This window comes from Meriones unguiculatus, chromosome 12 (genome assembly GCF_030254825.1).
Source record: "Meriones unguiculatus strain TT.TT164.6M chromosome 12, Bangor_MerUng_6.1, whole genome shotgun sequence".
NCBI classification, from domain to species: domain Eukaryota; kingdom Metazoa; phylum Chordata; class Mammalia; order Rodentia; family Muridae; genus Meriones; species Meriones unguiculatus.
In genome coordinates, this window is record NC_083360.1 from 90,891,379 (window position 1) to 90,918,850 (window position 27,472).

Here is a 27,472-nt window from a genome sequence, read left to right on the forward strand (position 1 = left end):
AAAGCACATGAGCAACGAGCATACTTGGTAATAATAACACATTATTATATGGCTTTTACTATGTGTAAACTGCATTTCTCAAAACACAGTCTGACATAAAGATTTTAAAATGTATTACTATTTCAAAATAGACATGAGAACCAGAGTTACACTCAAGGGCTGCTGAGATGGCTGAAAAGCACCATCTTCAATTATGTACAACAAAAAACATTAACAAACTGTCAGGATTCAAAGGGAATGAGGAAACAAGCAGAAAGTGAGCTTACACAGGATGTGGCTATACAAGTTCCCCAGTCATTGTATGTCTCCACTGTCATATTGGACAGTGCTGTCCTCAGCAGCGGGCACAGGAGCTCCCAAAGCTTCTCCACCTTTTCAAAGTAAAAGAAAAGTTAGTGTCATACACCATCCTGAAAACAGTGCCTCATAGAAATACATACATACAAATAGGACACAACTTCCTAGACCATCCAAGTAAGGGATCTTATACGTTATAATTCATATAAGGTAGCATATAAAAATTATATATAGTTCAATTTCTTTCTCAAAATATTGTTCAGAAGGGAGGGAAAACTTTAAATGGTTCCTTATAAAATTTCTGGTACACAGAAAAGTTCTTTTTAAAAAAGTAAATAGATATCACATTGGGCAAAAAGAAAACTTAAAATTTTTTGAACTTATTCAGGTCACTATTGAACCTGAGAAGGAAGCACAGGTGTTCCAATATGAAACTGGAATTCACTTTAAGTGAAATTTTCAATTCAAATTTTTATAATCAAAGACTGAACATGTTTATGGCTTCAAAAATTCAATAAGCACACAAATTACTATGTGATCTTGAAAGACAGACTTTGATTAATCTCAAGGGGAAACTGAGGCCTTCCTTTTCTAACCACTACTACACACAATGACCACATTGCATAGCCACGCCCTTTGGTTTAAAAGGACAATAGGGAGGTAGTGTTTGGGATAAAAAGTATGAGACACATCTTTCTTAAAAATGTGTTTTAGAAAAAAATTAATAGTATCTCCAGTAACAGCATGGCAAGGACATGTGTGCTGCGGATAAGCCTCCATTTTGAGAGAAACAAGCTTTCTGGGTTTTGTTTTTTCTTGAGATTGTATTTTTTAAGCTCAGTGTGGTAGTACATACTTTAATCCTAGCGTTCAGAAGGCAGAGGTCACCAGATCTCTGTGAGCTGGAGGCCAGACTGGTGTACCAGGAGAGCCAGAGCTACACAGTATGACCTTGTCTCAAAAAAACTAAAACCAAACCAAAGCAACAACAAAATATTTATTTTTAACTACTGTGTGTGGGTACATGGGAGTACACTGTCCACAAAGGCCAGAATAGGGAACTGGATCCCCTAGAGCAGGAGAAACAGGCAGCTGTGAGCTGCCCGATGTGTGTGCTGTAAGCAGAACTTGGATCTTCTGCAAGAATAGTATATACTCTTTAACTACTAAGTCATCTTTCCAGCTTCTTCTTTAAAATTTAAACCTGATTATTACCCTGACTCTCCTCCATGCACTGAGTGTTATCTATAGATCATGAACTGTTGTTTTCTTATCTTTTCTTTTTAAAAATAAACAAACAAAAAAGTGCCTCTTGCATCCCTGGCTAGCCTCAAACTTGCTATGTAGAAAAGGAAGACTTTGAACCTCTTGATCTTCTTGCTTTCCACCTCCAGAATGCTTGGATTTTAGGCCCATGTCACCAAGTGTTAAGATCTAACACAGGGTTTTGTGCATGCTAAATAAACACTCTACCAACTAAACTGTTATGTTGCAGGAATCACTATCATAAATATGATGTAGACTGCTACTTTCTTTCCCTTTACTTTAGACAAGGTCTCATGCAGCCCCCTGAACTCTAGATCCTCTTATCACTGCCCTCCCAAGTCCTAGTATTATTTGTGTGCTGAGTAAATAATCATCAAAACCCGAAAGCAAACAAATAAAACTCTCCAAAGACTGATCACATCACCTTTTCAAATGTCCAATGCTTAGAACCTCTAATTAAACCAGCTATAATTTCTGCAACACATCTCTGGGTACTTTCATGAGAATCTGCAACCAAACGTTCTAAATGGGGCTTCAGAACAGGCAGAAAGGCATCGTCAAAATTTCTAAATAGACCCTATAAAAAAAAAGACAAAACTAATTCAGTATTATCTAGATAATACTTAAGACTGCAATTGTTATTTATTCTCTTCAATAGCATCAGTTACAACAGTAAGAATATTTCAACTTCCTATTAAATGCATTTGTCTCTACTGCTAATAACATCAAGAATTTTAAAAGATGCTTTAAAAAAAGTAAGCCACCACAAATATGAACCATTTAATTTCAGTACCACTTTAAAGTAGATAATAGGTAAGTTCAAATTTTCTTATGAACCCATGAACCTCACCACGTTTGATGAAAAGGGTACACAAAGCATAATTACCTTAAATAGGCAGAAGCGTCGTGGACTAAACTTATCTCTTCCTTTTCTATCTTCTAAAGATAGAAATGTTATTAACTGCTCGACGAACTTAGGATCAGAAAAATGATCATATATGATCTGTTCTGCCTATGAAGTTGAAAAAAAGAACAATATTCAGGATTTAAAGCCTACTTAAGAGCACAAGTCTGATAAAGCTAAAATTAAATTTTAAGACTGTTCATTAGATGGTTTACAGCCTTTTTTTTTCCCTCTGGAGAATTTTTAATACCCAAAGAAACTACAGTACTTTCTAGAACCAAAAGAGTAAATGTAACTAGGTGCAAAACTAAAATGCAGCTCTATGAATATTAAGTCCCCCCCCACTTACTTCCCTGGGTTTGGATGTCATTTCTCATTTTATGAAAATCTTCTAACTGTAAACCAAATTCCAACAAGCCATTTATATCTTTGTATAACACCAGCCTTAAAAGAAATGCTCATCAGAATCAGGAAATTTAAATATCAACTTGAAGAAAACTTAGTTTTTAAGCTAATTAACTTTCAAAATGATAATGAAGTATGTTTAATGAGGAATAAAATGTTGTTCCATGTTGTAGTCTTTTCTTTTGTTGATTACAAACTGTCTTGTTCTACAGTCCAGACTGGCCTTGAACTCAACAGCAGTCCCCACTCAACAGCTTGGGTACAGACATACTGTACCACACTTGGCTTAACTGAAGTGTTTGTCTTTAAAATCTAGATATCTGGGCTGGAAAATGGCTCAGTGGTTAAGAACGGCACTGTCTGTCTTGAAGGCCTGAGTTTATTCCCATCACCACGTCAGAGAGCTCACTACCTGTGACTCTAGCTCGTGGAGGAACTAATACCTTTTCCCACAGGGATACCTACGTTCAGGTGCACACACTCAGACATAGATACTCATAACTAAAAAAAAATAAAAATAAATCATAAAAAAGTATATAAACATCTATTTCCCCCCAAAACACGATCTATCCTATCCAAAACTAACACAAGCAACCAGCAGTAAACTATATAGAGCAGCACCCAAAGGAGTGCTGAACATGGTAGTAGCTTAAGGGTGACCCTGGAAACGTGGGTAGTGTTGACAGTTAGCACCTGAGTGATGGACTGTAGTATACCTTTCACCTATATGCTGCACTACACTGACATACCAGAAAGGGTTAAAAAAAAAATGACTGAGCGAGAGCTCAATCAGTCTCCAAGAGGAAATTAAAATCACCATGAAATGATGCTTACCTCTGTCATATCCTCCCTGCTCCTGCCGAGTTTAGGCTGCTCTTCCACACCGGCATAAACAACCATATTCCTACATAGTAAAAGTTTACATTTATAACACAAAAGGGATACAGCTTCAAGGGTTAACGTTAGGAGGCACTTTTAGCAACTGTGGTTAGAATGGAGTTTAGGGATATGAGTAGACTGTAACAGCTCCTGCTTTAAACTTCACAGATCCTGATGCCCTTCTCTTAATTCAACAGTAAGAGAAAAGTGCTTCTGCTTGAGACAAGTGTGTTATTATTAACACATAGAAAGACAATTTAGAGCAGCTGCTAAGAACCTCCCTAACCATATAACAGGAATTAACAAAAGCTCGGGACTGTAGTATAAGTGCGAAGAAATGAAGCACCGTCTTGGCAGGAGCAAAACAAAGATAGGAAGAAAGAAGGAAAAGGCCTTTAAGTGCCTCTGAGTAGAGAGATGAGCTCTAACAAACCACGTTCACCAACACAGAAACAATGTTCAATGAGCAGGTAGGAGGCGAACTATGACTTACTTTGGCCAGTTGTAGTAACCCCAGTGAGTTTTTTCAACAAAGCAACTCGACTCCCATTCTTTTTTTGTTCTTGGTATATTTTTGCTATCATAATGCAACCAATGATTATCAGGTCTATCACCAGCAAGAATTTTGTTGGGTTTAGGACATCCACCTAAAGAAAAGGCATTCAGATTCAATAATTTGAAAATATTAATTTAGTAGATGTTCTAGACTTTCAATAAACAATACTACTGCCATATTACTACTACTTTATTATTTATTTATTTCTCTGAGGCAGGGTCACTTTATAGACTTTGATGGTGTGGAACTCAGAGACACACCTGCCTCTGCCTCCAAAAGTGCTGGGATAAAAGGTAGGCACCACCATGCCCTGATTATAACTCCCCTAAAAAATTATAAATTATGTATTTATATTTGTATAGCTATGCTTGCATATGTGCATGTGCCCGAAGTTAGAGGCACCGCCAGATGCCTCATCACAAGCAGTTGTGAGCTCTCTGATGTGGGGGCTGTGAATAGAACTTGGTTCTTGCATAAAAATAATACATGTTCTTGAACTCTGAGCCATTTCTCTAGCCATGCCTAGAACTCTTAACAATAAATCACTTATTAATATTGTCTCAAAACAAGACCACATAGGACTGTCTAGATGGCTTAGCAAGTAAAAGTACATGAACAGCCTGAGTTCAATCTTTTGACCCACACAGTGAAGAGTGAAAACTGATGCAACAGCCATCCTCCACCCACCACATACATATGATGGCATATATGCATCCATACACACAAATATAAAAAAAAGACTAGATAGGAATTAAGAGTGTAGTGTTAGTGTTAGCTGGGCATGAGCAACGTCCTGGACGCAATTCCTCAGCAGCAGGGATGGGTCTCAAGTGGAGCATGGGGTTTTACTTAGAACTATTGAGGGGAAGATGGAATGGTTTGGATTGATAACTGTTAGGAGAATATGATGTACTAAATAAAAGAGTTTGTTAAAACATTTGGTTCTGAATTAATTTCAAGCTTACAGAGCTCAAGGAATGTTTTTTACATTATTCTTCACTTACAGGCCTCAATATTTTATATATTACCCTATATAAACTTTAACATATTCTTTAACTTTAACATATTCTCTCTCCCAACACACACTTAATGGAATTGTTTCACAGGAAATTGCTTACATAATGTCTCAGCACAGAATACAAAAGTATTTAAGATATTACATATTACACTTTATTTTACATATCAAAATACAGTTCTCAAAAATAAAAACTTAACATTTATTCTGTGTTAATAATTTTATCAACACATCTTACTGAAATCTTCATCACTTATCCAAATGTATGTCCTTCACATTAAGTGAAAAAAATTTTTAAAAGATAATCTTTTTTTCTGTTGACTACAGCCTAGTCCACAATTAAAATATTACATCTGCTAGGTGGTGGTGGCTCACACCTTTCATCTCAGTACTCAGGAGGCAGAGGAAGGTGGATCTCTGAGTTTGAGACCAGCCTGGTCTACAGGATGAGCTTCAGAACATCCAGTGCGACACAGAGAAGCCCTGTCTGGAAAACCAAAATAAAACGACATAACAAAAAGTCAGAAATAAATAAAAAGAAATAAAATCCAAGAACACAGTAAGAAAAGTAGAAAAATTGACCCTGCTCACACACACACCAAAAAACAAACAAACAAACAAACAAAAAACAACAACAAAAAAAACCCAATCCCCCCCCAAAAAAAACCAAAACAAAAACTCGATGGATTATGTTAATACAGCTTACGTTGACTTTTGAATTCCATACCTTCCTACCTCTACTTCCAAACTAAAGGAATTAGAGTCCTGTGCTACCGCTTCTTACCTCTGTGAATACTTAAGAAAATTTTCTAAGTGTTATTGAAAAGCACTGCTATTTACCTGGGATATTTACTTACTGATTTCGTAAGGATTGATGGTCAGCTTTTTGTGAGTTCTCTTTAGCTGCTTGAGAATACCAGCAACAGCTGAGATAGCCATCTACAAACAAGTTAATATGTAAATACCAACATTTTTGAAATCTCCTACAGCATGCTGTACTCTATTTCTTTCAAATATCTCCTCCCAAGAGAAACCCTTATTGACTCTCAGTAGGAGAGTCAACTTAGGCAGACTCTATGGAAATCAGTGTGGCGGTTTCTCAAAGATAAAAAATAGAACTGTCACCTGATCCCACTCCTAGGACTCTCAAAGGACTCTGCATTATACCATGAAGATACCTATAATACCCATACATCTATGTTCAACAGTGCTTTACTGGTAATAGCAAGGAAATGGAATCAGCTTAGATGCCCATCAACAGACAGACAATACAAATGGTATATATACATATATATATATATATATATATATATATATATATAAAATTTTACTCAATCATAAACAGAAAAAATCACATTCACAAATGGATATGGAAATCATATTAAGTAAAGTATTCCAGACTTAGAAATACAAACACCACAATCCCAGCTTCTAATTTATAAACAAGTTATTTATGTGACAGTGGGTGTGGTTATCTACAAGTCATGATGCTGAAAAGGGGAAATGAGAGAGGGAAAGGCTGTAAAGAAATGAGGAGGGGGGTGACAATCAGAAGACTTGAAAGTGGAAATGAAAATACAAGGTCAGAGGTTATTGGGGAAAATTAACTAAAAAAGTATGCATGAAAATGCCATAATAAAATCACTTGCTTTGTATGTTATTTCAAAAAAAAAAAAAATTTAGGGTCTGTGGGATGACTCAGGAAGCACAAGTACTTGTTGCACAAGCTCAATGGCCTGAGTCTGATCCGCTCCTCCAGTCCATCAGTGGAAGTGGAGCATCATCTCCCATGTCCTCTGACTGCCACATGTATATTGCAGTGGGGTGTGTGTGTGTGTGGGCGCGTGCACAGGAGCATGTGTTTGTACACTTACAAATTAAAAAGTAGATATGGATTAAACAGTTAACTAATTAAAAAAATACTGTCCACATGTTGGCACTGGTGGGAGAAGCATGGACATTTAACTAGGAAGACTTTACTAGCATCTCCAGCTTGAGCCTCTGGGAAGGAACCGCTCTTCCTCTGCTAGATCAATAGAAGCTCATTCTATTTGTGTCAGCCTCTGGGTCTTTCATTGGTTTTCTTCCAGAAGTACCAAACCCAGGACCTTTCTTAGAGCTCATTTCTAACACTTTTCAAAAACCAAAAAGCTGAATCCCTGCTTGCAAAATGAATTTTTGAATTCTTAAAATTCCAACTTTCCTATTAGTCTAAGTTTATTCCCTGCTATAGCTATAATGTTAAAATATAAAATGCTCGATTATGCTTCCCAGTATTTGTTGAACAAATTATGATTGCTTCTGGGTAAACAGAAGACGTCAGATCATTCCTTTCAAGGTATTTATTAGGATATATATGCTTATGAAGAATGAATAGAGTCTGCTAAGGTAGATATTCTCAAACCCAACAAAGTAACCAAAATAAAGTATGTACCTTTCGAACAACGATTGCATCATGGTTGAGATTTTCAACAAAAAAACGTATGGCGCGAACAGGCAACACTCTGTCATCCCTTAGAAGCAGAGACAGAAGCCCGATGCCTATATGCTCAAATTTCCAAGGCCTGATGGTTGGAGTGGTGATGGGGAGAATGAGAGAAGGTACATACAAATCAAATTACTCTTAAAACCATTTCAAATAAGAATCTGTTTTCAAACTTTTTTGTAGCCTCAGCCTCTTGAGAGCTGTGATCACAGTGTGTGAAAACCTGCTCAACTCTGTATCTGACATAATTTAAAGTTTCTCAAGAATTAAAACAAGCCTACTGAAGAACACTGCCCCTATCATTAGCCTGAGCCTTTCCATGCCTCCCTCAATATTCTAACACAAAAATTATGCCATTAATACAATCATTCTTTTTCTCATGCACAAAATCTCTAGAGCAGTTAGGACAAATGCTTTGATGATTAAAAAAACATTTTAAAGAAAAAAAAAATTATACTTACAGATTTCTTTGTTCCACACCATCTAGTAAAGTATTTACCAAACTTTCATAGTTCCTTTTTGAAAAAATTCAGATAAAATACGATCTTAGTATTAAGACATCACATAATGGAATATCAATTCAGATTCTGGCTTAGTTCACCTCCTCTTACACCTCACCATATGACAAGACGAAAAGTGAGTATGTGAGGAGACTGAAAAAAGAACATTAAGGGCTACAAATAATAAACTTCCAATTGTTTCTTCTTTCTTAATATTCTTAGGTTTTTGAGTAAGGTCTCTTACTACAGGCTAGCCTTGAACTCCTGATCCTCCTCCCTCAACACAAAAAGTACTAGCATTACAATAATGTCTGAGTATTCCAAAATAAATATTAAAACTGTAAGTAGCAATAAAGAGTTTAGCGGTGCTCCGTCTGTAAAGCACGCTGGCTGCTGGCTACCTGAAATCAATTAAACAGGCTATGGGAGTTCAATATTTACAAAGACATTTTAGAAAACAAGCTTTGGGGTTGTAGCTAGTGCCCATATTCATGACATTTAGAGCACTACAGTGAGGCAGGAAGAATTCTTAAGCCCAGATTGGGCAATAGCATAATACATGGGCATACTCATGTACTAGTGATATGGTAAACCCGAAACTGAATTAGGAAGGCTATGGCGTAAGTGCTTCCATGGATTTGTTCTGGCTCCCCAAATCAAAAAACAGTTTAGTAATATCCTAATACCAAGTTTGATAAAAAAGAGATTACTGTAAAAGCTATAAATATGAGTGCACTGAACTTCAATTTAGGACTTGATAACAAACTGTGCCAATTATACTGTGTCTGATACATTATACCTATAAACAATCAAAGGGAAGTCACAGTGAAAAAAATACAACAATAACTGTTTTACTTTTAGCCTGTTTTTTTTTCCAACTCTATACCTAAAAGTAAAATTTAGTCCCTTTCCAACAATCATCTCCCAATTTTATGCATTTTCCCAGAAATCAATGTGTAAATGATAAGTTACATTTATATTTTAGAGCTAGTTAAAATGTATTAAGTGTAACATTTTGTATATCAATTACCTTAGGGCATCAGCATTCTTTTCCTGTTGGCGTTTCTTTCCTTCTTTAATCATTTCTGGGCTCAGCAGAGTCTGGCTAACAGAGGGATTCTTTGACTGTTGAAGTAATTCGGCTATTGCAGCACATGGCTTTGGAATCTTATTAGAAAAAGATATGCAGGAAAAAAGAGTCATGGCACATATTACAATGTGATCTAAAAAAGAAAAAGGGCACTTGCTACCAAGCCTGACCATCTGAGTTCCCATACCTACATGGGTAGATGGAGGGAACAGATTCCTACAATTTGTCCTCTGGTTTCTACATTTGTGCCATGGTATGTGCAATGTACTGGTGAGTACATGAGTGTGTACTCGTCTATATATACACAAAAAGAAACAAATGTAATGACTGTGCTTTCAAATCCAGGGAGTGAATTCAGGTCATCAGGTTTACTGACAAGTACCTTTTCCTCTTTGGCCATTTTTGTCAGACCAATGATTTGGGAATGTCATTTCAAGTTACTATTATTATTAATTTTTAAAGAAAAAATAATCTACCTGGTTGTGGAGTGCATCCCTATAATCAGAGCACTCAGAAGAGAAGACAAGAGGATCAAGAATGCAAGGCCAGCCTGGGCTGCAGAAGACCCTATGTGGGTAGGGTATGGGGAACCAATTCTAATATAAGGACAGTTTCAAAGGGCAAGGGCTGCATCTATAGCCACAGCTACAATCCTGGTCATTAAGATGCAAATCATAACCAATCTGAGGGAAGAACTCATATCCTTACATTTTTGCCCATCCCGATGCACTGAGGAAGTGCGAATGTATGCTTCTTAGATGGTCAAGAAAGGTGGCTCATGCATGTAATCTCAGCACATGGCAGGCTAAGGCAGGAGGATTTAACACGGACTACAAAATTAGTCAGACTTTTGAAAAAGTGCTTAAATGATGTCCTATTTGATCTCTATTTGGCAACCAGTTAAATTTCTTTCTCATTCATCCAAAAAATTAATATATTCTGCATTGTAAGTTTTGAATCTAGCTAGTGGCAAGTTTCCTCTAATTTTGACTTGCATAGCTAATTTCCTAAAATATAATCACCTCTTTAAAAAACCCTGCCATGACTGGGCTTAATGGGTCATGTCTGTAATCCTAGCATTCAAGAAGCAGAGTGAGTCTGAAACTAGCCTGGTCTACAAAGCAAGTTCCAGGCCAGGCAGAGGAGAGGGAAAGGAGAGGAGAGAAAGTGAGGAGAGAGGCATATATGGAACAATGGTAAATATAGCAATGTTAACTATTGTAGCTTCTTGGTGGAAATGACCTGGTTCTCTCCCAGACACATTCCAGCTTGGTGTTCCACCATTATCCACAACAATGACCACTAGAAAGCATTAGATGGAAAAAGAAAGCACATGCCTTTAAAAAATTATAATAACAGGCTAAAGTATTACAGGAAAAAAAAAAAAAAAAAGAAGACATGGAACATAAAACCCAGAATGTCCACTAAAATATGAGTGAACAAATAAATGGTTTGCTTACTGTGAAGTCCAAGCCAATTGTTTCATATTGTCTATGAATCTTTTCTGCAAGGTCATCAAATAGTCTGACTATTGATGGCTTTTCCAGTGACATTGCTTGGCTAAGCCCTGAAGAGACAAGTGCTGGCCATGTCTGCACGATACAGTCCCAGTCATGAAGGTTTGCCAGACACACACCGCTGTGATTTCCAAGTAGACAATATAAGGCACCCTATAGGAACAAACATATGATACAGAAAATAAGAGACTTGTTTGAGTTCAACATGGTGTTTCAACCTTTACACTGGCTATTTACACACTTTCAGCTGATTTGTAAATAGGTTCACACATTTAATGTGGGTTTTTTTTAAAATGTGAAACAAGTGGCATCCATTCCCTTCCCCCACCCCAAGTCATTTAACAGAGCGTTGGCTAAAAGAATGGCTATTTAGCCAATGTAAAAAGGTAAGAATGTTTGTAAGAAAACAGACTCTACTCTTTTCTTTTTAAAGATTTTATTCATTTATTTTATGTATGAGTGCTCTATCTGCATGTACGCCTACATGCCAGAAGAGGGCATCAGATTCTAATATAGATGGTTGTAAGGCACCATGTGGTTGATGAGAATTGAACTCAGGACCTCTGGAAGAGCAGACAGTGTTCTTACCAGCCCCAAATTCTACTCTTATTTTCCCTCAGATATAATAATGGCCCTGAAATGAACCACACTAAGTATTTTTAGGACCTAATGTTGGAAATAATTTATCAAATACCAGCTAACATCGAGTTGCTAAGTATGTTACTAAATACGGAGAAGCTTGGTTACTCAGGAGGAGGATGGGTATGAGGAGATGCACTGTATACATGTGTGAAATTATCACAGAAAAAAGTATAAATATCTTTAAAAATATAGCTACTTAATGATACTACATGGTTTTTATGAACAAAGTCTAATCAATGATTCTAATGAAGCAGGTATTTCCAGAACACTCAATCTAAATGGATCCCAAGTCAGAGTGTTGCCCACTGCAGATTCTAGCCTCCTCCTCAGCCTCCACACAGTCACTGCTAACCTTGAGCTCTCTAACATGTTCTTAACAAGATTGACCAATGGCAGACCTTCCAGAGAGAATATTCAACACTGGGGCAGGAAGTCAGCTGCCAGATATTAAAGAATAAAGGAAATAGAAGGTCATTCTCAACTGTGATATGAAGAAGACATACAGACTATATAAAAGAATGTCTTGTCCTAAGAAAGCTTTATTTCTAACGTAAGTAACTAAGCCTGGCTTATAATAAGCCTACTGATTTCTGTTTTGCAAATTAACTTTCAAGGAATATGCTTAGTGCTCATCTTAATCCTATCCAGAAAGTTAGCACTGACGAAGATCTTCTTTCTAAAAGGTCTTTATTGCCATCTGTCTGATCCTCTGTTTTTATGGTATCTCGGTCAGTTTTACTGTTTAACCTCTAATTTTTCATTTTGTTTTGAGATGGGATCTTGCCATGTTGCCCAGGCTTGCCTCAAACTCTTGGGTTTGAGGGATCTCTCACTTCCCCTACAATCTGGAAGCTTTACCGATGGAAATTCCCATTTTTTGGTTCCCTCATATTTAGCCATTAATCTCTAACTCTTCTCTATCCTCAATATCTCTCAATCAATCAACTTATAAAGATTTACTTACATGCCATCTCTGAGATGCCTTAAAATTTCTTTTTCCACTCTGATCTGTTGTTCAAAATAACTTTATTTCTTCCTATTTCTGGACCACCTTTCACACTGGTTATACTTCTCAATTTATTCCCACATGGCCTGCATCTTATATTTTGTCATAACACAAACCATGATAAAATGTTCTGATATTTTCAACTTATATATATATTAAGATATAAGCATGTAAGTGATAAGCAAATCTAACAACATAAACTGCAGATCCTGAATAACAGATATATGGGTGTTTACTGTAGAAGTTAAAACAGAATCTATACCTTGAACTGTTGCTGTGTGACATCCTGTCTATCAGGCCGTAAGAACTCCAAAACCAAGGGGATAATATCTCTGCAACAGAAGTTATATGCTCCCAAAGCAGCAAAAAATGTTTGCTGAGCCTTGTTTCTGACCTGGGGAAAATTGACAGGGATTTTAAAAGACGTCTACTCAAGTATAAAAAAGAAAGCAATGATAATTAGATGTTTACTTAAATAACAGAAAGCACACACCTTAAAAAGTAAGAAAATGACTATTAAAAGGAAAATATTATCACATGCTTCTTTCTGATGAGAGAAGTGGAATGGCATGCCTAAGCAAGAGCTTATTACAAAGAGGAAAGCAAACAGCAGGCACTCTTAAGTTGATGAGAAGATCAAGTTTCCTATGTCCATACACAAGAAATTACCAAGTGAGAAGGAACTGATATATTGTACTTTCTCTGTTCTGTGTGCTAGGATGTATCTACTGGTCTGTTACTATATTAAGAGATAGACTACACGTTACATCCTAGCAACTCCCTGAAACCTGATCATTACACACAGAAGGCATTATGTAGCATTTCCAGATTAGCCTTCCAAATTTCACAGAATTAAGTGGGCACACCATTCTACTGGCACAGTCTCTAAAATTTCACAGAATTAGGTGGGCACACCATTCTACCAGCACAGTCTCTAAAATTTCACAGAGTTAGGTGGGCACACCATTCTACTGGCACAGTCTCTAAAATTTCACAGAATTAGGTGGGCACACCATTCTACTGGCACAGTCTCTAAAATTTCACAGAATTGGGTGGGCACACCATTCTACTGGCACAGTCTCTAAAATGTAAAAGAGACGATTTAAGATGTACCTGGTGCATATGCCAGCAAGCCCAGTACTGGAAAGGCGGAAGCAGGCAGACTGTCTCGGCAAAGGATTGTGTGTGTATGTGTGTATGTGTGGTGGTGGTGGGAAATTACACTACAAACATAAATGTTTTTGCACATTAAAGCAAAATTTTAATCTTATTTGAAATTTGAAAAGTATTTCCGATGGCACTGGGGGTGGGGAAGCTAGATTTAGTTCTAGTTCTCTTGTTTCTTTTGTACGTGACCCTACATAAGGGATTATTCAAAGTGTTCAAACAAGGGTTACACGTAACAAAATGAAAACACGGAAGAGAGCGAAGCTCACCTGGCTGTATGAGCTTGTTGATAATCGAAGAAGATCTCTGATCATCTCCTGGTGTATTTTTTTGTACTCACAACCCTCAACAGTTAGTGTCCGCAACTTTAAAAAGAAATAATATAAATCAAGTCTTAAAAGTATTTACTGAAAGTCCATGTAATTGTGAAAAAAAAAAAATCACAGTAATTATTCCTTAGAATGCCACATCATGAGATCATTACTGAGACACTTGCCTCATGCTGCAGCATCACTCGGTCAATTAGAAGGGCTCTGATGTGTTGCTTTTTTCCATGGAGCTGGAAAACAAAACAGAAAACATTGAGATGTTTTCACTAAGTGACTACAACAATGAATTCTTGAACCCCTGAATGAAAACTTACCTCAGAACAGAAGGCAGAGCCAGGTACAATGGTGCACACTTTTAATCTCCGACACAGGGGGGCGCTTAGTTCCAGGCCACCCAGGGCTACACAGATTAACCAAGTCTCCAAACAGAACCAACCAAACACACGCACCCACACACCCAGTAACAACAACAAAAAGGCCAACCCCCAACCATACCAAACCTCATACTGAGAAAATGGAGCAAAACCAGCTGCCACCCTTGTCTGACACACTGAGTCTAATGTCTGGGACCTACACGTTGGAAGTATAGAACTGACCCTTACAAGTTGCCCTCTGACCTTTACTTTCCCAGATGCATAGGTCCCCCACCCATACAAACAAACAAATGAAAAAATTGTAATTGTTAGCCTTTATCATATATTAACCATCAAAATCCTTCAAGTCTGCCCTTTGTCCAAACCCACTTCTATCTGTATCTTAAAAGTCTTGATTTGGGCTTTTTCCACTTAAGATTCTAACTGTGGCAGAACATTTTAATATTCAGTAAATACTTTTTCCTATATTCAAATTAAATCCATACTAACTTTCAGTCAGGTGTGGTGGCTCATGCTTACAATGTATATTCCATTTAGTGGATCTCCACTGCTGAATATAAAACCAATAGACTCTTTTACAACACAACTATTGACCTAATTTACCTTCTGGCACTCTTCTACAGCCTGCCATAGATGCTCTTCCATCTCCAGTATCTAGCACAAGTAACATATCGGCATCTAGAGACTCAAGACGTGAGCACAAGTCTACTAGGAAACACTGTTAGGAACACACCTCTACTTTTCTGTGAGTATTTTTCCTTCTGGGTGCCTAAAGAGGCTTATACCGATTCTCACATTGGAACATTAAATCAACACAAGAAATGTTCTTCCTCAGAGTCAAATAAGTTCATTCATACCTATGGGCAATCTTCCTTTTTTTTTTTTTCTCGAGACAGATTTCTTTGTGTAGCTCTGAATGTACTGAATTTGCTTTGTACTCCAGGCTGGCCTTAAAGTCACAAGATCCACCTGTCTCTGTGTGGCATGGCACCTGGCTTCTTCTTGTTTTTATAAAATAGCCTGAATGCTACTAAGCAAATCTCTGCTACAGAAATGTTCACGGAGGGTAACAGATGTTATCACTAAATAAAATATTTTGAACTGAGGGCCTCACACATGCTAGCCAAGCACTCTATAAGTGAACAATAGTCCTAAGAAGTAAATACATTCTCCCCCTAGGATCTGTTCGATATGTATTGTGCTTAGAGTTTTCATACGATATTCTTTTTTTTCTTTAAAAGTCAAATGTTTTATTATTATATGGAAAAATTCTATAAGAAAAAAAAAGAACATCACTGGTTTCATGCAATATTCTTAAAGCTACTAATTACAGGGAAAATTTCCTCTATAAACAATAATCTTCAAATCAGGGCTATTATACATCTTTTTTTTAAAACAATAATTCAGAGTTTTAGGTGAAAATACTGACCCGATTTTCCATTGACTTCTTTACTAAGTTAAAGCTTTTCCATCGGGAGTCAAATTCATGTTTATGAGATCCTTGGAACTGCAGAAGGTCTCCAATGATCTGTGTTAAAGAATTTCAACATTTATTCAGAAGTCACCAGTCAAGCCTGAGCACATTAATAATGATGGAGCTTTGGAGCCACTTCTACCTTTATGATGAGAAACAAGGACTTGGTGTCATCTTCCGAATTATCAAGTATGTGCTCTAAAATAGGAGAAGAGAACATTTTAGCTAACATCTTAAATTACTACGCAAACCCTAATCTGCTGCTTAAAGTGTGTGTGTGTCGGGAGGAGATAATATTCTCCCAATTTCAACTAAAAAAAAGTTAAGTAAAAGCACACCTGCCACAGGCTACTATTCTAAAGCTTAGCAAAAAAGGAAGTTATAGACATATATACTTACTAAGAAGTTTCCTTATGACACTAGCAATTACTTCTCGTTGGTTCTCTCTGGAAAGGTCTATTTAAAAAAAAATAAGAGAAGACATTTAAGATATGGAGAAGTTCCTGATTTTATTTCAGTTTTTAACAACACCTTATCCTAAGACCCTTCTTAAAAAGAGGGGAAAAAATGATTTTGTCTTTATTATAGTTAAATCAGTGGCAGAGTATGACAGACTAACATTCAAAACCTTCATGTTTAAAGGGTCTAGCTTAGTCACATCATTGAGGCACACACCTGTAACAGGGATGGCAGATGGTTCAGGGGTAAACTGGTCTACAACTGAAGACCCTGTCTCTAGTCAATCCATAAATGAACACATAGACAAACATATCTGGGCATGATGATTCACATCTGTAATCTCAGCATGTAGAAAGAAGAGTAAGGAAGAACAGGAGCTGAAGGCAAGATGGGGCTACAAGAGATTGGTCTCCAATAACCAAAATAAGGGCTGGAGAGATGGCTCAGTGGTTAAAAGCACTGTCTGCTCCTTCAAAGATCTTGAGTTCAATTCCCAGCAATCACATGGTGGCTCACAATCATCTGTGATGTGATCTGATGCCCTCTTCTGGTGTGCAGGTGTATGTGCAGACAAAGCACTCACATACATAAAACAAATACATCTTTAAAAAAACAAAATAAAATGATTATTTATGAAATAATAATCTTTTATCAAAACATTGGGGAGAGACAGTTCAGGGGTCAAAAACTCTGTAAGAGGATGCGGACTTAGTTCCCAGCACCCACACGGCATTTTACAACCAGCTGTAACTCCAGATCCAAGGGATCTGACACCTTTTTTCTCCGCAATGGGAATGTGGTACACACACATTCATGCAGAAAACACTCACACACATAAAATAAAAATAAACATATACTTTTTAAAGATAGGGAATGGAAGAGAAAACATTCTTTGTGAACATTTCAAAGGCCCTAGCTACTAATTAAGAGTCCACAAACACTTGAGATTCTCTAAAGTTATGGGTGACCCAAATCCAACGAACAGTTGTAACTTAGAAACTAATGTATATAAACTAATTCTATTATTAACCCATCAGTAAGAAAATTTACTGAGTTTCTATCAAGACTATATTCTGAACCTAAATTAGTATAATATAGTTTGGATGGGGGGGGAAGGAGGGAGAGTGCCAGGCATGGTAAGGATGTGATTAGTCACTGAGCAACATCCCAAGTTGTTTCAGAAAATACGAATATAAAATTTAAGGGTTAGGGTGTCTCTCAGGTATGAGTCCCAGTACGACATCAAAAACTTAAATTGAATTAAACTCACTGGACAGAAAGCTACAAAGATCATTAGATTATAAAGCTACAATATTAATGTATCATTCTGAAACAAACAAAAACATGGCTGGTGAGATGGCTTAGCTGGTAAAGGTCTTTTCGGCTGACTTATAGTCTGAGTTTGAGCCCCAGAACCAACACAATGGAATGAGGATCCACTCTAGCAAGTGGTCCTCTGACCATGGAATGTACACATATAAAAACATATACAAACTAATACTTTTAAGTAAAAAATTTATTTAAAAATAAGTGAACATTATATTCTGAACACAGAAAGAAATTAAATTTAATGACCTAATTTGTTATTTACTGGTATTTCTTTATATAATAATTTCTAAAGCCAGAGGCTCAGACAGGAAGATCTCTATGAATTTGAGCCTATCATGGGTTACATAATGAGACTCTGTCTCAGAAACAAACATAATCATCCAATTTTTTCAGAGAGAAATAAAATAATTGTTGTATATGTAATGAGTTTATTTTACATAGTACAAAAAAAAAAATCTAAGAGACATAACTACAAAACTACTCCATTCTAATCCTTACAAAGAAGCGACACAGATCCTTCTACAGATTTTCTTCAGTTAGTATTCACATACCATGTTCTAGTCCGGTATACAATTTTGTTTCCTCTAAGGACACCATACTTGGTACCCTGTATAAAAACAAGAGAGCTTGCATTTATCAATAATATCAACACAAAAGACCAAAGGAAAAGTCTCATTGCTACAATGTTTACAGTCAAACAAAGCTAATGCCCTTGTAACAAATTTCTACTCTCCAGTACTTCAATTCCTTACACTTCTGAAGATTAATGCTGTTGTTCCAGTAAGAAGCATATTAACTAACTTAAAGAAAATGTTAATGTAGTACCTTCAAGGGAAAAAAAATCATTTCTCAGTGGACATTATATTGGTAACTGAATATTCAAGTGGAAAAGGTTAAATTCACTGACAGACATTTACACATCCGCACAAAGAAAATCCAACCTCATAATTATATAATTATACTTTAATATGCAGTCAACTTTTATTGCTGAAGTACCCTAAGACAGCACACATGGCTCTCTAGATAATTATTACTCTTTCTCTTTAAACCAGCAAAATGAACCTTTCCTAACATTATAGTAAAATGGTGTTTCTAAATTGGTATGTAGAAATACTAAATCTTAACTAAAGATCAGTCACAACCCAGGCATGGTGGCCTGTAATCCCAGAACTCTGGAGGCTGAGGCATAAAGATCAGTGTGAGTTCAAGGCGAGGATGGGGCTACGTAGTGAGCTTCAGGCCATCCTGGACTAAAACGTAAAACTGTGTGAAAAACACCAAAAAAACTGCCCATAAGAAATGTGTCAATATGGCCAGACCCTGGTAGTTCAATTCAACAAATGGCTGGAAAGTTACCATTAGATTTACAAGAAGATCTTTTATGGAGAATAAAAATTTATACATATATATGAACATATATGCATATATGCATACACGTGTGTGTATCTTCCTCAGTTTTCAAATCTTCAAAATAAAAGACTTGCTTCAATAGCTATTCTAATATGAAGAGAAGATATTTTCTAAGATGTGGAACATTAGGTATAACCGCAAAGGAACCAAAGAGTAAACAAATCCCACGTAATAAACAGAAACTATTATTACCTAACACTAATGAGCTTGCAACATGTATAATGGGGAAGAAAACGCCACTTTTACCCCCCTTAAGAGTACCCCACAAAGCAGGTACATTCAAAGCATTATCTCCATCCTAATATCTGACTTACAAATCACAGCTAATGACTTCAGAGTACTAAAGTATCCATTCCTTAGCTATACTGCTCACCATATCTCACAGCCTAGATAGCAAATCTCAGAACTACACTATAGAATATAAACAAGGAATGGTTCTTCACTAATGTACTTCAAGATTTGTTAACATTTTGTAACATAAAATGCTAATTTGATTTGATTTTCTGAAAGTTAGCTTTCTTTCTATAAAGTTTCAACCTGTGACAAAACTTGCAATTTTCAGCATTTTGTTGTTTTTTTATGACCAGAAACAAATACATATCCAAAAATCAAAATCAGAAAAGGGGTAAGAAAGCCTTAACAATAAACTTTCAGTTTCTGCTGAAATTAGATCTCAGTACCAAATACAAACGAACAATGACAAAGTGGAAGGGAGCTATCACCTCCTTCACGGTAGAACATAGGGCAGGGTTTGTCATGGCTGGTATATAAAAACAGAAATAGCTTCACTGCTGATACAAATCTACTACCTGTCTAAAATAAAATACAGCTCTACTTGATTCATACTTGCTACCACGTAACACTAAGTAGTTCAGTCACACTACCAATGGAATGCAGAGACATCACAGTAAAAAAATGTACAAGCTTGCTGTACCAGGCACCCAAGTAAAAAGCTGAGCATGATGGCACAATGCTGGGGAGAAGAATAAACAAGATTTTCAGAGGCTTACTGGCCAGCCATGCTAGACAAAGCAGCAAGCCCTCGTACAGGGAGAAACCCCATCTCCAAAACCAAGATGGAGAATGATAGGGAAAGACATCCAACAGCAACCTCTAGCTTCACATATGTAGCCACACACACAGACACATAAAACATATATACTACACACACACACACCAAAGGCTGTCACTTACTAATCTGGAGTATTTCATTACATACATTTCCAGCTCTTCTAACACCAATTGTATTTTTTTAAAAAAGTATCACCTGAAGAGCTTGAAGCTAATTTCTTAAATCTATATGTCAACTCTGAGTTGCTTTTCTATCATTAATCCTAATTAAGGAAAAACACCCTGCATAGTTTTGGTCTGTTGGCAAATATCAAACAGAAAAAAAAAAATCTACCTTGTGTGAGATTTTAAAATACTAAAACTTAAAAATGGTTTATCATTTTCCTACATTTGAAACACAAATTAACATATACAATTCTTAATTATATTTAAACTTTAATTTTGTTATCCAGAATTCCCTTTCATATTCACTTATCTAAGAATCAACTTTATTTTGATCTCTTTCTACCTACCACAAATTAAATTCTAATTGATTTGACATATTTTACAGCCAATCTTTCTTAACAAGTATATGCAGTCATATGCGGTAGCATATGCCTATATACTTAGGAAGCTGAGGCAGGTGGATTGCCTCAAGTTTGAGGCCAGTCTGTGTTCCATAAACAAATAAACAAAAAGCAGTAGCGCAAAAATCTACAATTTAAGTTCCACATACCCCTATAAAGTCCATTCTGTTCACTCATTCATCTTAGAAACCACCATCATTTGTCTTAAAAACTAAACAGAATTCTGCAAAAACAATTCCAGCATAACAAACTGTAAGTTCTCCATGCTAATTATAATGGAGTAAAATCAGTTCCACTTAGAGCTTAGACCAGGCCACCCAACTTATAACAGAACATCTTAGACTCTGGCTCACTACCACATCATCTGTCCCACTAGATAGCAATCTTCTTATACTTAGGTAGAATTAGAACAGTTATCACTGGTGGCAAACAGAGGATGCTAGAAAATGAAGAAATGACAAAAACATAAAAGCAAAATATACAAATCAAATGTGTTACAAAGACTGGGATCAATTATAATGATGAAACAAGCACAAACAATATTATACACAAGTCTTCTGCCTTTCTTTCCCAAGAATTCCCTACCGTCCTGAATAAAATAAATAAAAAGATTGGACATCAAGCCACTGTCAGGCTTTTCCCCCTCCTTGATGTACAAGTGTTTCACAAGAGACATTTGGCCATTTCTGTGTACTCAGCTCTCTGCATTGATAACAGATGGAAATAACACAACTGAAAAACTTCTCTTCACTACCATGTGACCAAAGTTGCTAAGAGAAACTTTACACACTGGAGATTTAAAAAGTAGCTATGAGCATAGATTTTCATGTCTGACACACAAAGCTTTATGAAAACAATCAGAAGGCGAAATAAGGAGAAAACAGGGTTACTCACCGTGGAGTAGTAACTGTTTCCTTTTCTGTGTGCAGCTTCCCCAGCAGTGCTGGGTAGTTTCCTGGAGGTGCCAAGAGAGGTTAGCTAGCCCTGCCCCTCATTGTATAAGTAACACATCCTTCACACATCAATGAAATGGTCTCAAGCTTAGGTGGGAGGAATTTTTTTTGAGTGGACAGTTAGTAAAAGCTGAGATCCCAAAGAATGTTTTGACTATGACGTAACAGATCAAAGGAAAGGGGAACAAAATATAAGAAGTATTCTGAGATGAAAATGGTGACTCCTCTACCTTGAGTAACCCTGTTTGTTTTTAGATGTTAGTTTCTGCATCTTGTAATAGCTGGTTAGACCTAAAAGATTGTAACATAAAGTGGACTGAAAAAGGAGAAAACTGAGGATTTAAGAATAAAGGCAATATCCAAAGTTCCTGAGTGGCAATGTAAAGACATAATCCAATTTTCCCATCTATAAAGGCAGAGCTATACATATGAACTACTGTAGCAGAAATGCCTCTCTTAAAGTCCCAGGAGTACAGAAGGGAGAGATTCCATCCTAAGATTCATTCAGCAATGTATGTCACCGAGCATACCTGCTAAAACTTCAAGTTGTTTTAAGTTGGAGAGAAAACTTTTTAGCCTTGATTACCCCTCAAGGACCTTATCACGTGTAGACTTGGACATACAGTAATCCCAGGGGTTTAGTGACACCCCCCATTGCTGCACCATTTACTTTGGATTTAGCTTTTTGTATTTGTCTGTCACTCATTGCATAACACAGAAAACATTTTGCACTTGGTAGCCATTTCCCTAATAGTGAAATTAAGATCATCACATAAACTCCATTAGAAACAAAGCTACTTAGAAGTAAAGTGAACTTCTATTTTTCATCACAGTTTTCCAGAGGCCAAATACAAAATCACCAATAAATACAGAAAGCAGACCCGATACTGAGTCACCTGACTCTATAAGTGTTACACAATATAAAATATTTTATATAATTAAACTTAGATGAAGAATTTAAGCACAAATTGAAAAATATTCCTTGAGTTGCTACTAGTTCCCAAAATGATCTGATGTGGGTTGTTTTTTTGTTTTGTTTTGTTTGTTTTGTTTTGAGACAATTTCTCTGTGCAGCCCTGGCTGTCCTGGAACTCACTCTGTAGACCAGGCTAAACTAGAACTCAGAGATCTGCCTGCCTCTGCCTCCCAAGTGCTGGAATTAAGAAGCGTGCACGGCCACACCCTGTTGATCTGGTGTTTTAATAGATAAGACTTTACACTAATGCCCTCCCCACTATGCTGCATCCTATGCCCTCCACGTGTGGGCTTCCCCCATGTCCTACAGTTCTACCTCAGCCACTGTTCTTTTCCTCTCAGCAAACCTGCCGAGAGCTGTTGTGAGTCATACTCCATTCATTCAGCACACTCAGAGTATCACAGGATGTAGCTACTGATTTAAGTTGTTGTTGTTTTTTCAACTCGAAGATTTAGATGATCTTTTAACAACTATTTTACTACAGGAGAATAAGCATTTTAGAGGTTTTAAAGGCTATTTTATTAGTTTCAGATTCTGCAATCAAAGTGAAAATTGTGAACAAAGGAAAAAAAAGCACAAAGTTGTGGTCCACATTTTTGCAAAAAGACAATACAAATATTCTGTTAACTAAGAAAAGAAAATGGAAAGTCTCCCCATAGTGGAGACAAAGTCTCACTATGGCAAGTCTCAAAATTTCCAACCTCCTACCTCAGCCTCCAGAGTGTTACAATTACACGCATGAGCTGCCATGCCTGGCTAAATCTGAAGCATAAAACTTTTCAGTCAAAATTATATTTCTGGTGGAAACCCTGTGAGTAGAACTCAGTGTTGATACTAGAGCTTAAATAGTATTGTATTACATTACATGGCACGTGTTAATATACTCGTTTTATTAGTAAAAAGCATCTCATCATATAAATCAAACTGGCTTTCTAATAAACAAGTATAGAAATTTTTCTTGAGGACAGAAAGGTTGAAACAAAATCTTGCTATGTAGCACAAGCTGACCTCAAACTTTACCTCGACTTCTCTGATACCTATGTGAGCCACTGAATCTGGTTTGAAAGAAACTTTTGTCATGATGAACGTTAACTTGGAAAGAGAACACTTAGCCAGGCTTGGCGGCTCACACCTGTAATCCTAATATGCTAGTCGCTTAAGGTACAAGTGCTGCTGTGAATTTCAGGCTGAGCCAGGGCTACAGAGTGAGACCTCAGTCTCAAAGAAATGGCCAATCAACCAAACAGAAACAAAGATGAAGACTCGCCTCGGCTCCCTATGACAGTGTACACGGCAGAGCTCCATGCCAAGATGCAAGGCAGTGTGTGAGCCTCATAAACGGGCATTTCCCATTGCATCCAACCATCGTAAGACACACGCTTGAGCTCTTAAGACAAATTACTTCAAAAAAAACAACAACAACAAAACCATGTTCTTTTCTACACTCTCAGCAGTGCTCCACTGACACACTCTATTTGATTGTTTTTTCAATATGGCACAGGTTTAGGATCACTGGAGAGAAAAGGCTCAAAAGGCTCTCATAAACATTTTCCCTCCTAAAACTATACTACTATTTCTAAACTTAACACTCTAAAGCTCAATGATAAGAAATGTTTTTAGGATGAAATAATAGACAGTATGTTTTGGAAAGTATAACTTCCAACAACTATACAAAATATGTTAATGCCCCCAAACACTTCCTGCAAAGCTTTTTAAAGAAAGAAAGAAAGAAAGAAGGAAAGAAAGAAAGAAAGAAAGAAAGAAAGAAAGATCCACAAAAGATTCTCCCATCCCCAATTTTTAAAGATACCTGGCTACCCATTTTTTATGTGCTCTTCATTAGCTTTCTTGGCAATGATATAGGTGCTGACTGAACCCAGCGACTAACTCGTCCCGCTAAGCCTACAGCGCGGCTTGCTTCATGGCACCTCCACTTTTCACGCAGGTGGCAGGCCAGCAATAGGTTAAACATGCTACATGAGCAACCAAAAAGCAACACTGAAGAAACTGCTAGTAAAAATACTCATTTACAGGATCCTAAGTCAGTGCTCACTGCTGGCAAATTAGGGATTGTTTCATTTGCTTGCCTGCGTGCTTTTTTAAAAAGAACGGTATTAATCTTAAATTAATAATTCCTAACTGTTTTTTTACATTAACTAAAATCTAAAGATATTTATCCTGTTACCATATGACAATCTGGATAAAGATTTTAATTTCATAGACCTAAATTAGGTTGTTTTTTTTTTTACCCTAGGAACTACAAATATGAAAGATTAAGTAATTCAGAAACAACATAAAGAACAAAAGTAGTAGCCCATGAAGTAGGTAAACTTAAAACATAGTCAAATGGCAAAAAGAGCAAAACATGTAGGGTTTTTGTTTTGTTTTGTTTTTACTTACAAGTTAGTAACTGGCTCTCCTTTCAGTGGAGGCAGGAGGTTCCCCGAGCCAATCAAGCAGTTGTGTACTATAGTCAGACTCTGGAGAATATCATCTCTAGATAATACAAAAAATGTCATATTTTAGAAGATTTTTTTAAACAAGACTTCTACAGTCAGGGAGAAGAACAAAAATTTTATCAAATGGTCATGAACACAACAAATATTGTCAGTTTACTACCTACTGTCACAGCACAAATATATTTATTGCTAGTACTAGGCCTATTTACACTTTAAATAATTAACCACAATTAACAACTAACTGTACTCTGAGAAGGAAATTTTCATTTATAAATACAAAAAAGATCACTACCACTAACAAGAACAAACAATGAAAATCATGTCTATCTTACTTCAACTTTTAAACATGGAATTGAAAAAAAAAGAATCTAGCTACACATGTGCTTCTCTAAAAAGCAGTTTAGCAAATTGCACAAGTCAGTGTTAGTCAATCAGAGTTCTTCCTCCAAATCTACCCTTACTTGCTATTAAAGATTTCTGGCATTTGATACAAAAAAAGTATTTACTATTATTTTAAAAACTTTCAAAAATTCAAACTCTAAAAGCCTAATGGATTAAAAAATAACTTTTTGTTAAATTCCTATGGAAAAGAAAAAAATCTCAGTTAAGTAACCTCAATGTCAACAATGAGGGCTACTACAAAGAATCAATAATTCAATATTTAATAGAGGTTGATAAAGGACATTCCTTTGAAAGGAACATACCTTACTTATGCTTTCCAAAATAAGCAAAGGAAGTTCCTAAGTAGAAAAGTGTTTCTGCCAAAAAAACTGGGAGGGTAAGGTGTGAATTAGATTTTGTATTTAAAATGTTTAGATGGGTTCAGTGTGGTGGGTACATGCCTTTACTCCCAGCATGTAGGAGGCAGAGACAGATGGATCTCTTGAGTTCCAGCCTGGTCTACATGGTGAGACCCTGTCTCAAAACAAGAAAAGAAAAAGAAAATATAAGCAAACAATACCAAAAATCTACATGTTCTGAGGAGGCTGAGATTATTAGCACAGTGACTGTCAATATGTATGCTTGATCCGCAGCACTGCGCAACCTGGGCGTAAGGAGACATGATTATAATTCTAGCACTTGGGAAGTGGAGGCAAGAGGATTTGGCCAGCCTTGACTATAAGAGGCCCTGTCTCAAAAACAGAAAATAAACCACACAACCAAAGGAATAGTTTAAATGTTGATGAATTTTGTTACAGTGTTCAATGTTTTTCTCAATTCATTTAATGCTTATTTTTAAAAACAATGAATATATTCTGTATCATGGGGCTGGAGATGGCTCAGAGGTTAAGAGTACTTGTTTGTCTTGCAGAGGACCTGGGTTCAGTTCCCAGTACCCAAGTGGTGGCTCACAACCAGCAACTCTAAGTTCCAGGGAGTCCCAAAGCCTTCTTGTGACTTCCATGGTAACTAGGCATGCACACGGAATAAACATACAGGCAAGACACCCAAACACATAAAGTTATATAAACTTTTAAAAGACGATTTTTTAAAAATAGGAAACCTGCATCAGATACAAAGGTTGGGGCAGGTACTGGGGTTTAAAAAGATATTAACTGATTTTAGAAGAAAGCTAACCTAGACATTTCAAGTTCTCCATCCCCACAACACTGGAGTTTGGTAAGCTCAGGCTGAAGAAAGGAGTCTAACAGATAGAAGGCGAAAGAGACTTCCTCTGAAGAAGGAACATGCCACTGGATCCCAAGATTCCACAAATCTCCAGGCTTACCCCAGTCCTAGAAAAGAGAAGCTTCTCATTAAGTTGTAACGTTGGATAAAAACATGTATACACAATATTTCTAATGTTTAAAAGTAGACAGAGAAATAATGAAAGCCACTATATCTAAAAGACTCATGAAAATACCGTGATCCTTTATTATTGCTCCTGAATGGGTCTCCCTAAGAGCCACTTAACATGCATTTCCTACTGTAGGAGAGAAAGCAAGTTTCTATGAGGACTAGCTTAGATATGGCAGAGCCACTGCAGAAAGGTAGAAAACTACCCAGGCATGGTGACGCACACCAGTTATCATAGCACAGAAGCAGCTGACACAGGAAGATCACCACTTCAAGGCCAGCCTAGGCTATACAGCAGGAAGGAAAAGTAAATTTAGCTCTATGACAAGTTAAAAAGCACAAGGCTAATACATCTTAGTAAGTTTTTTTAAAAAATTATTTATTGGTGTTCTACCATCACGTCTGTGTGAAGGTGTCAGATCTCCTTCAACTGTAACTACAGACAGTTGTGAGCTGCCATGCGGAAGCTGGGAATTGAACTCACATCCATTGAAAGAACAGCCAATGCTCTTAACCAGGCAGTGTTCTCCACCCCCTAATAACAGT

At 36.8% G+C, this 27,472-nt stretch overlaps 1 protein-coding gene across 2 annotated transcripts in view; it reads right to left on the reverse strand.

Annotated features, from left to right (window-relative positions):
* Psme4 (proteasome activator subunit 4) overlaps positions 1–27,472 on the reverse strand; it is a 113,003-nt gene that overhangs the window by 25,240 nt on the left and 60,291 nt on the right. For both annotated transcript variants that reach the window (XM_060366188.1, XM_060366187.1), the window contains exons 19-37: positions 26,708–26,865; positions 25,071–25,166; positions 18,246–18,301; positions 16,306–16,362; positions 16,049–16,104; positions 15,862–15,960; positions 14,226–14,288; positions 13,999–14,094; positions 12,825–12,956; positions 10,858–11,067; positions 9,338–9,474; positions 8,269–8,322; positions 7,757–7,886; positions 6,180–6,261; positions 4,245–4,398; positions 3,707–3,776; positions 2,450–2,575; positions 1,988–2,140; positions 267–371 (exon numbers count right to left, since the gene is read on the reverse strand). In XM_060366188.1, coding sequence (XP_060222171.1) covers positions 267–371; positions 1,988–2,140; positions 2,450–2,575; positions 3,707–3,776; positions 4,245–4,398; positions 6,180–6,261; positions 7,757–7,886; positions 8,269–8,322; positions 9,338–9,474; positions 10,858–11,067; positions 12,825–12,956; positions 13,999–14,094; positions 14,226–14,288; positions 15,862–15,960; positions 16,049–16,104; positions 16,306–16,362; positions 18,246–18,301; positions 25,071–25,166; positions 26,708–26,865 — 2,034 coding nt within the window. The remainder of the gene's footprint in view (positions 1–266; positions 372–1,987; positions 2,141–2,449; positions 2,576–3,706; positions 3,777–4,244; positions 4,399–6,179; positions 6,262–7,756; positions 7,887–8,268; positions 8,323–9,337; positions 9,475–10,857; positions 11,068–12,824; positions 12,957–13,998; positions 14,095–14,225; positions 14,289–15,861; positions 15,961–16,048; positions 16,105–16,305; positions 16,363–18,245; positions 18,302–25,070; positions 25,167–26,707; positions 26,866–27,472) is intronic.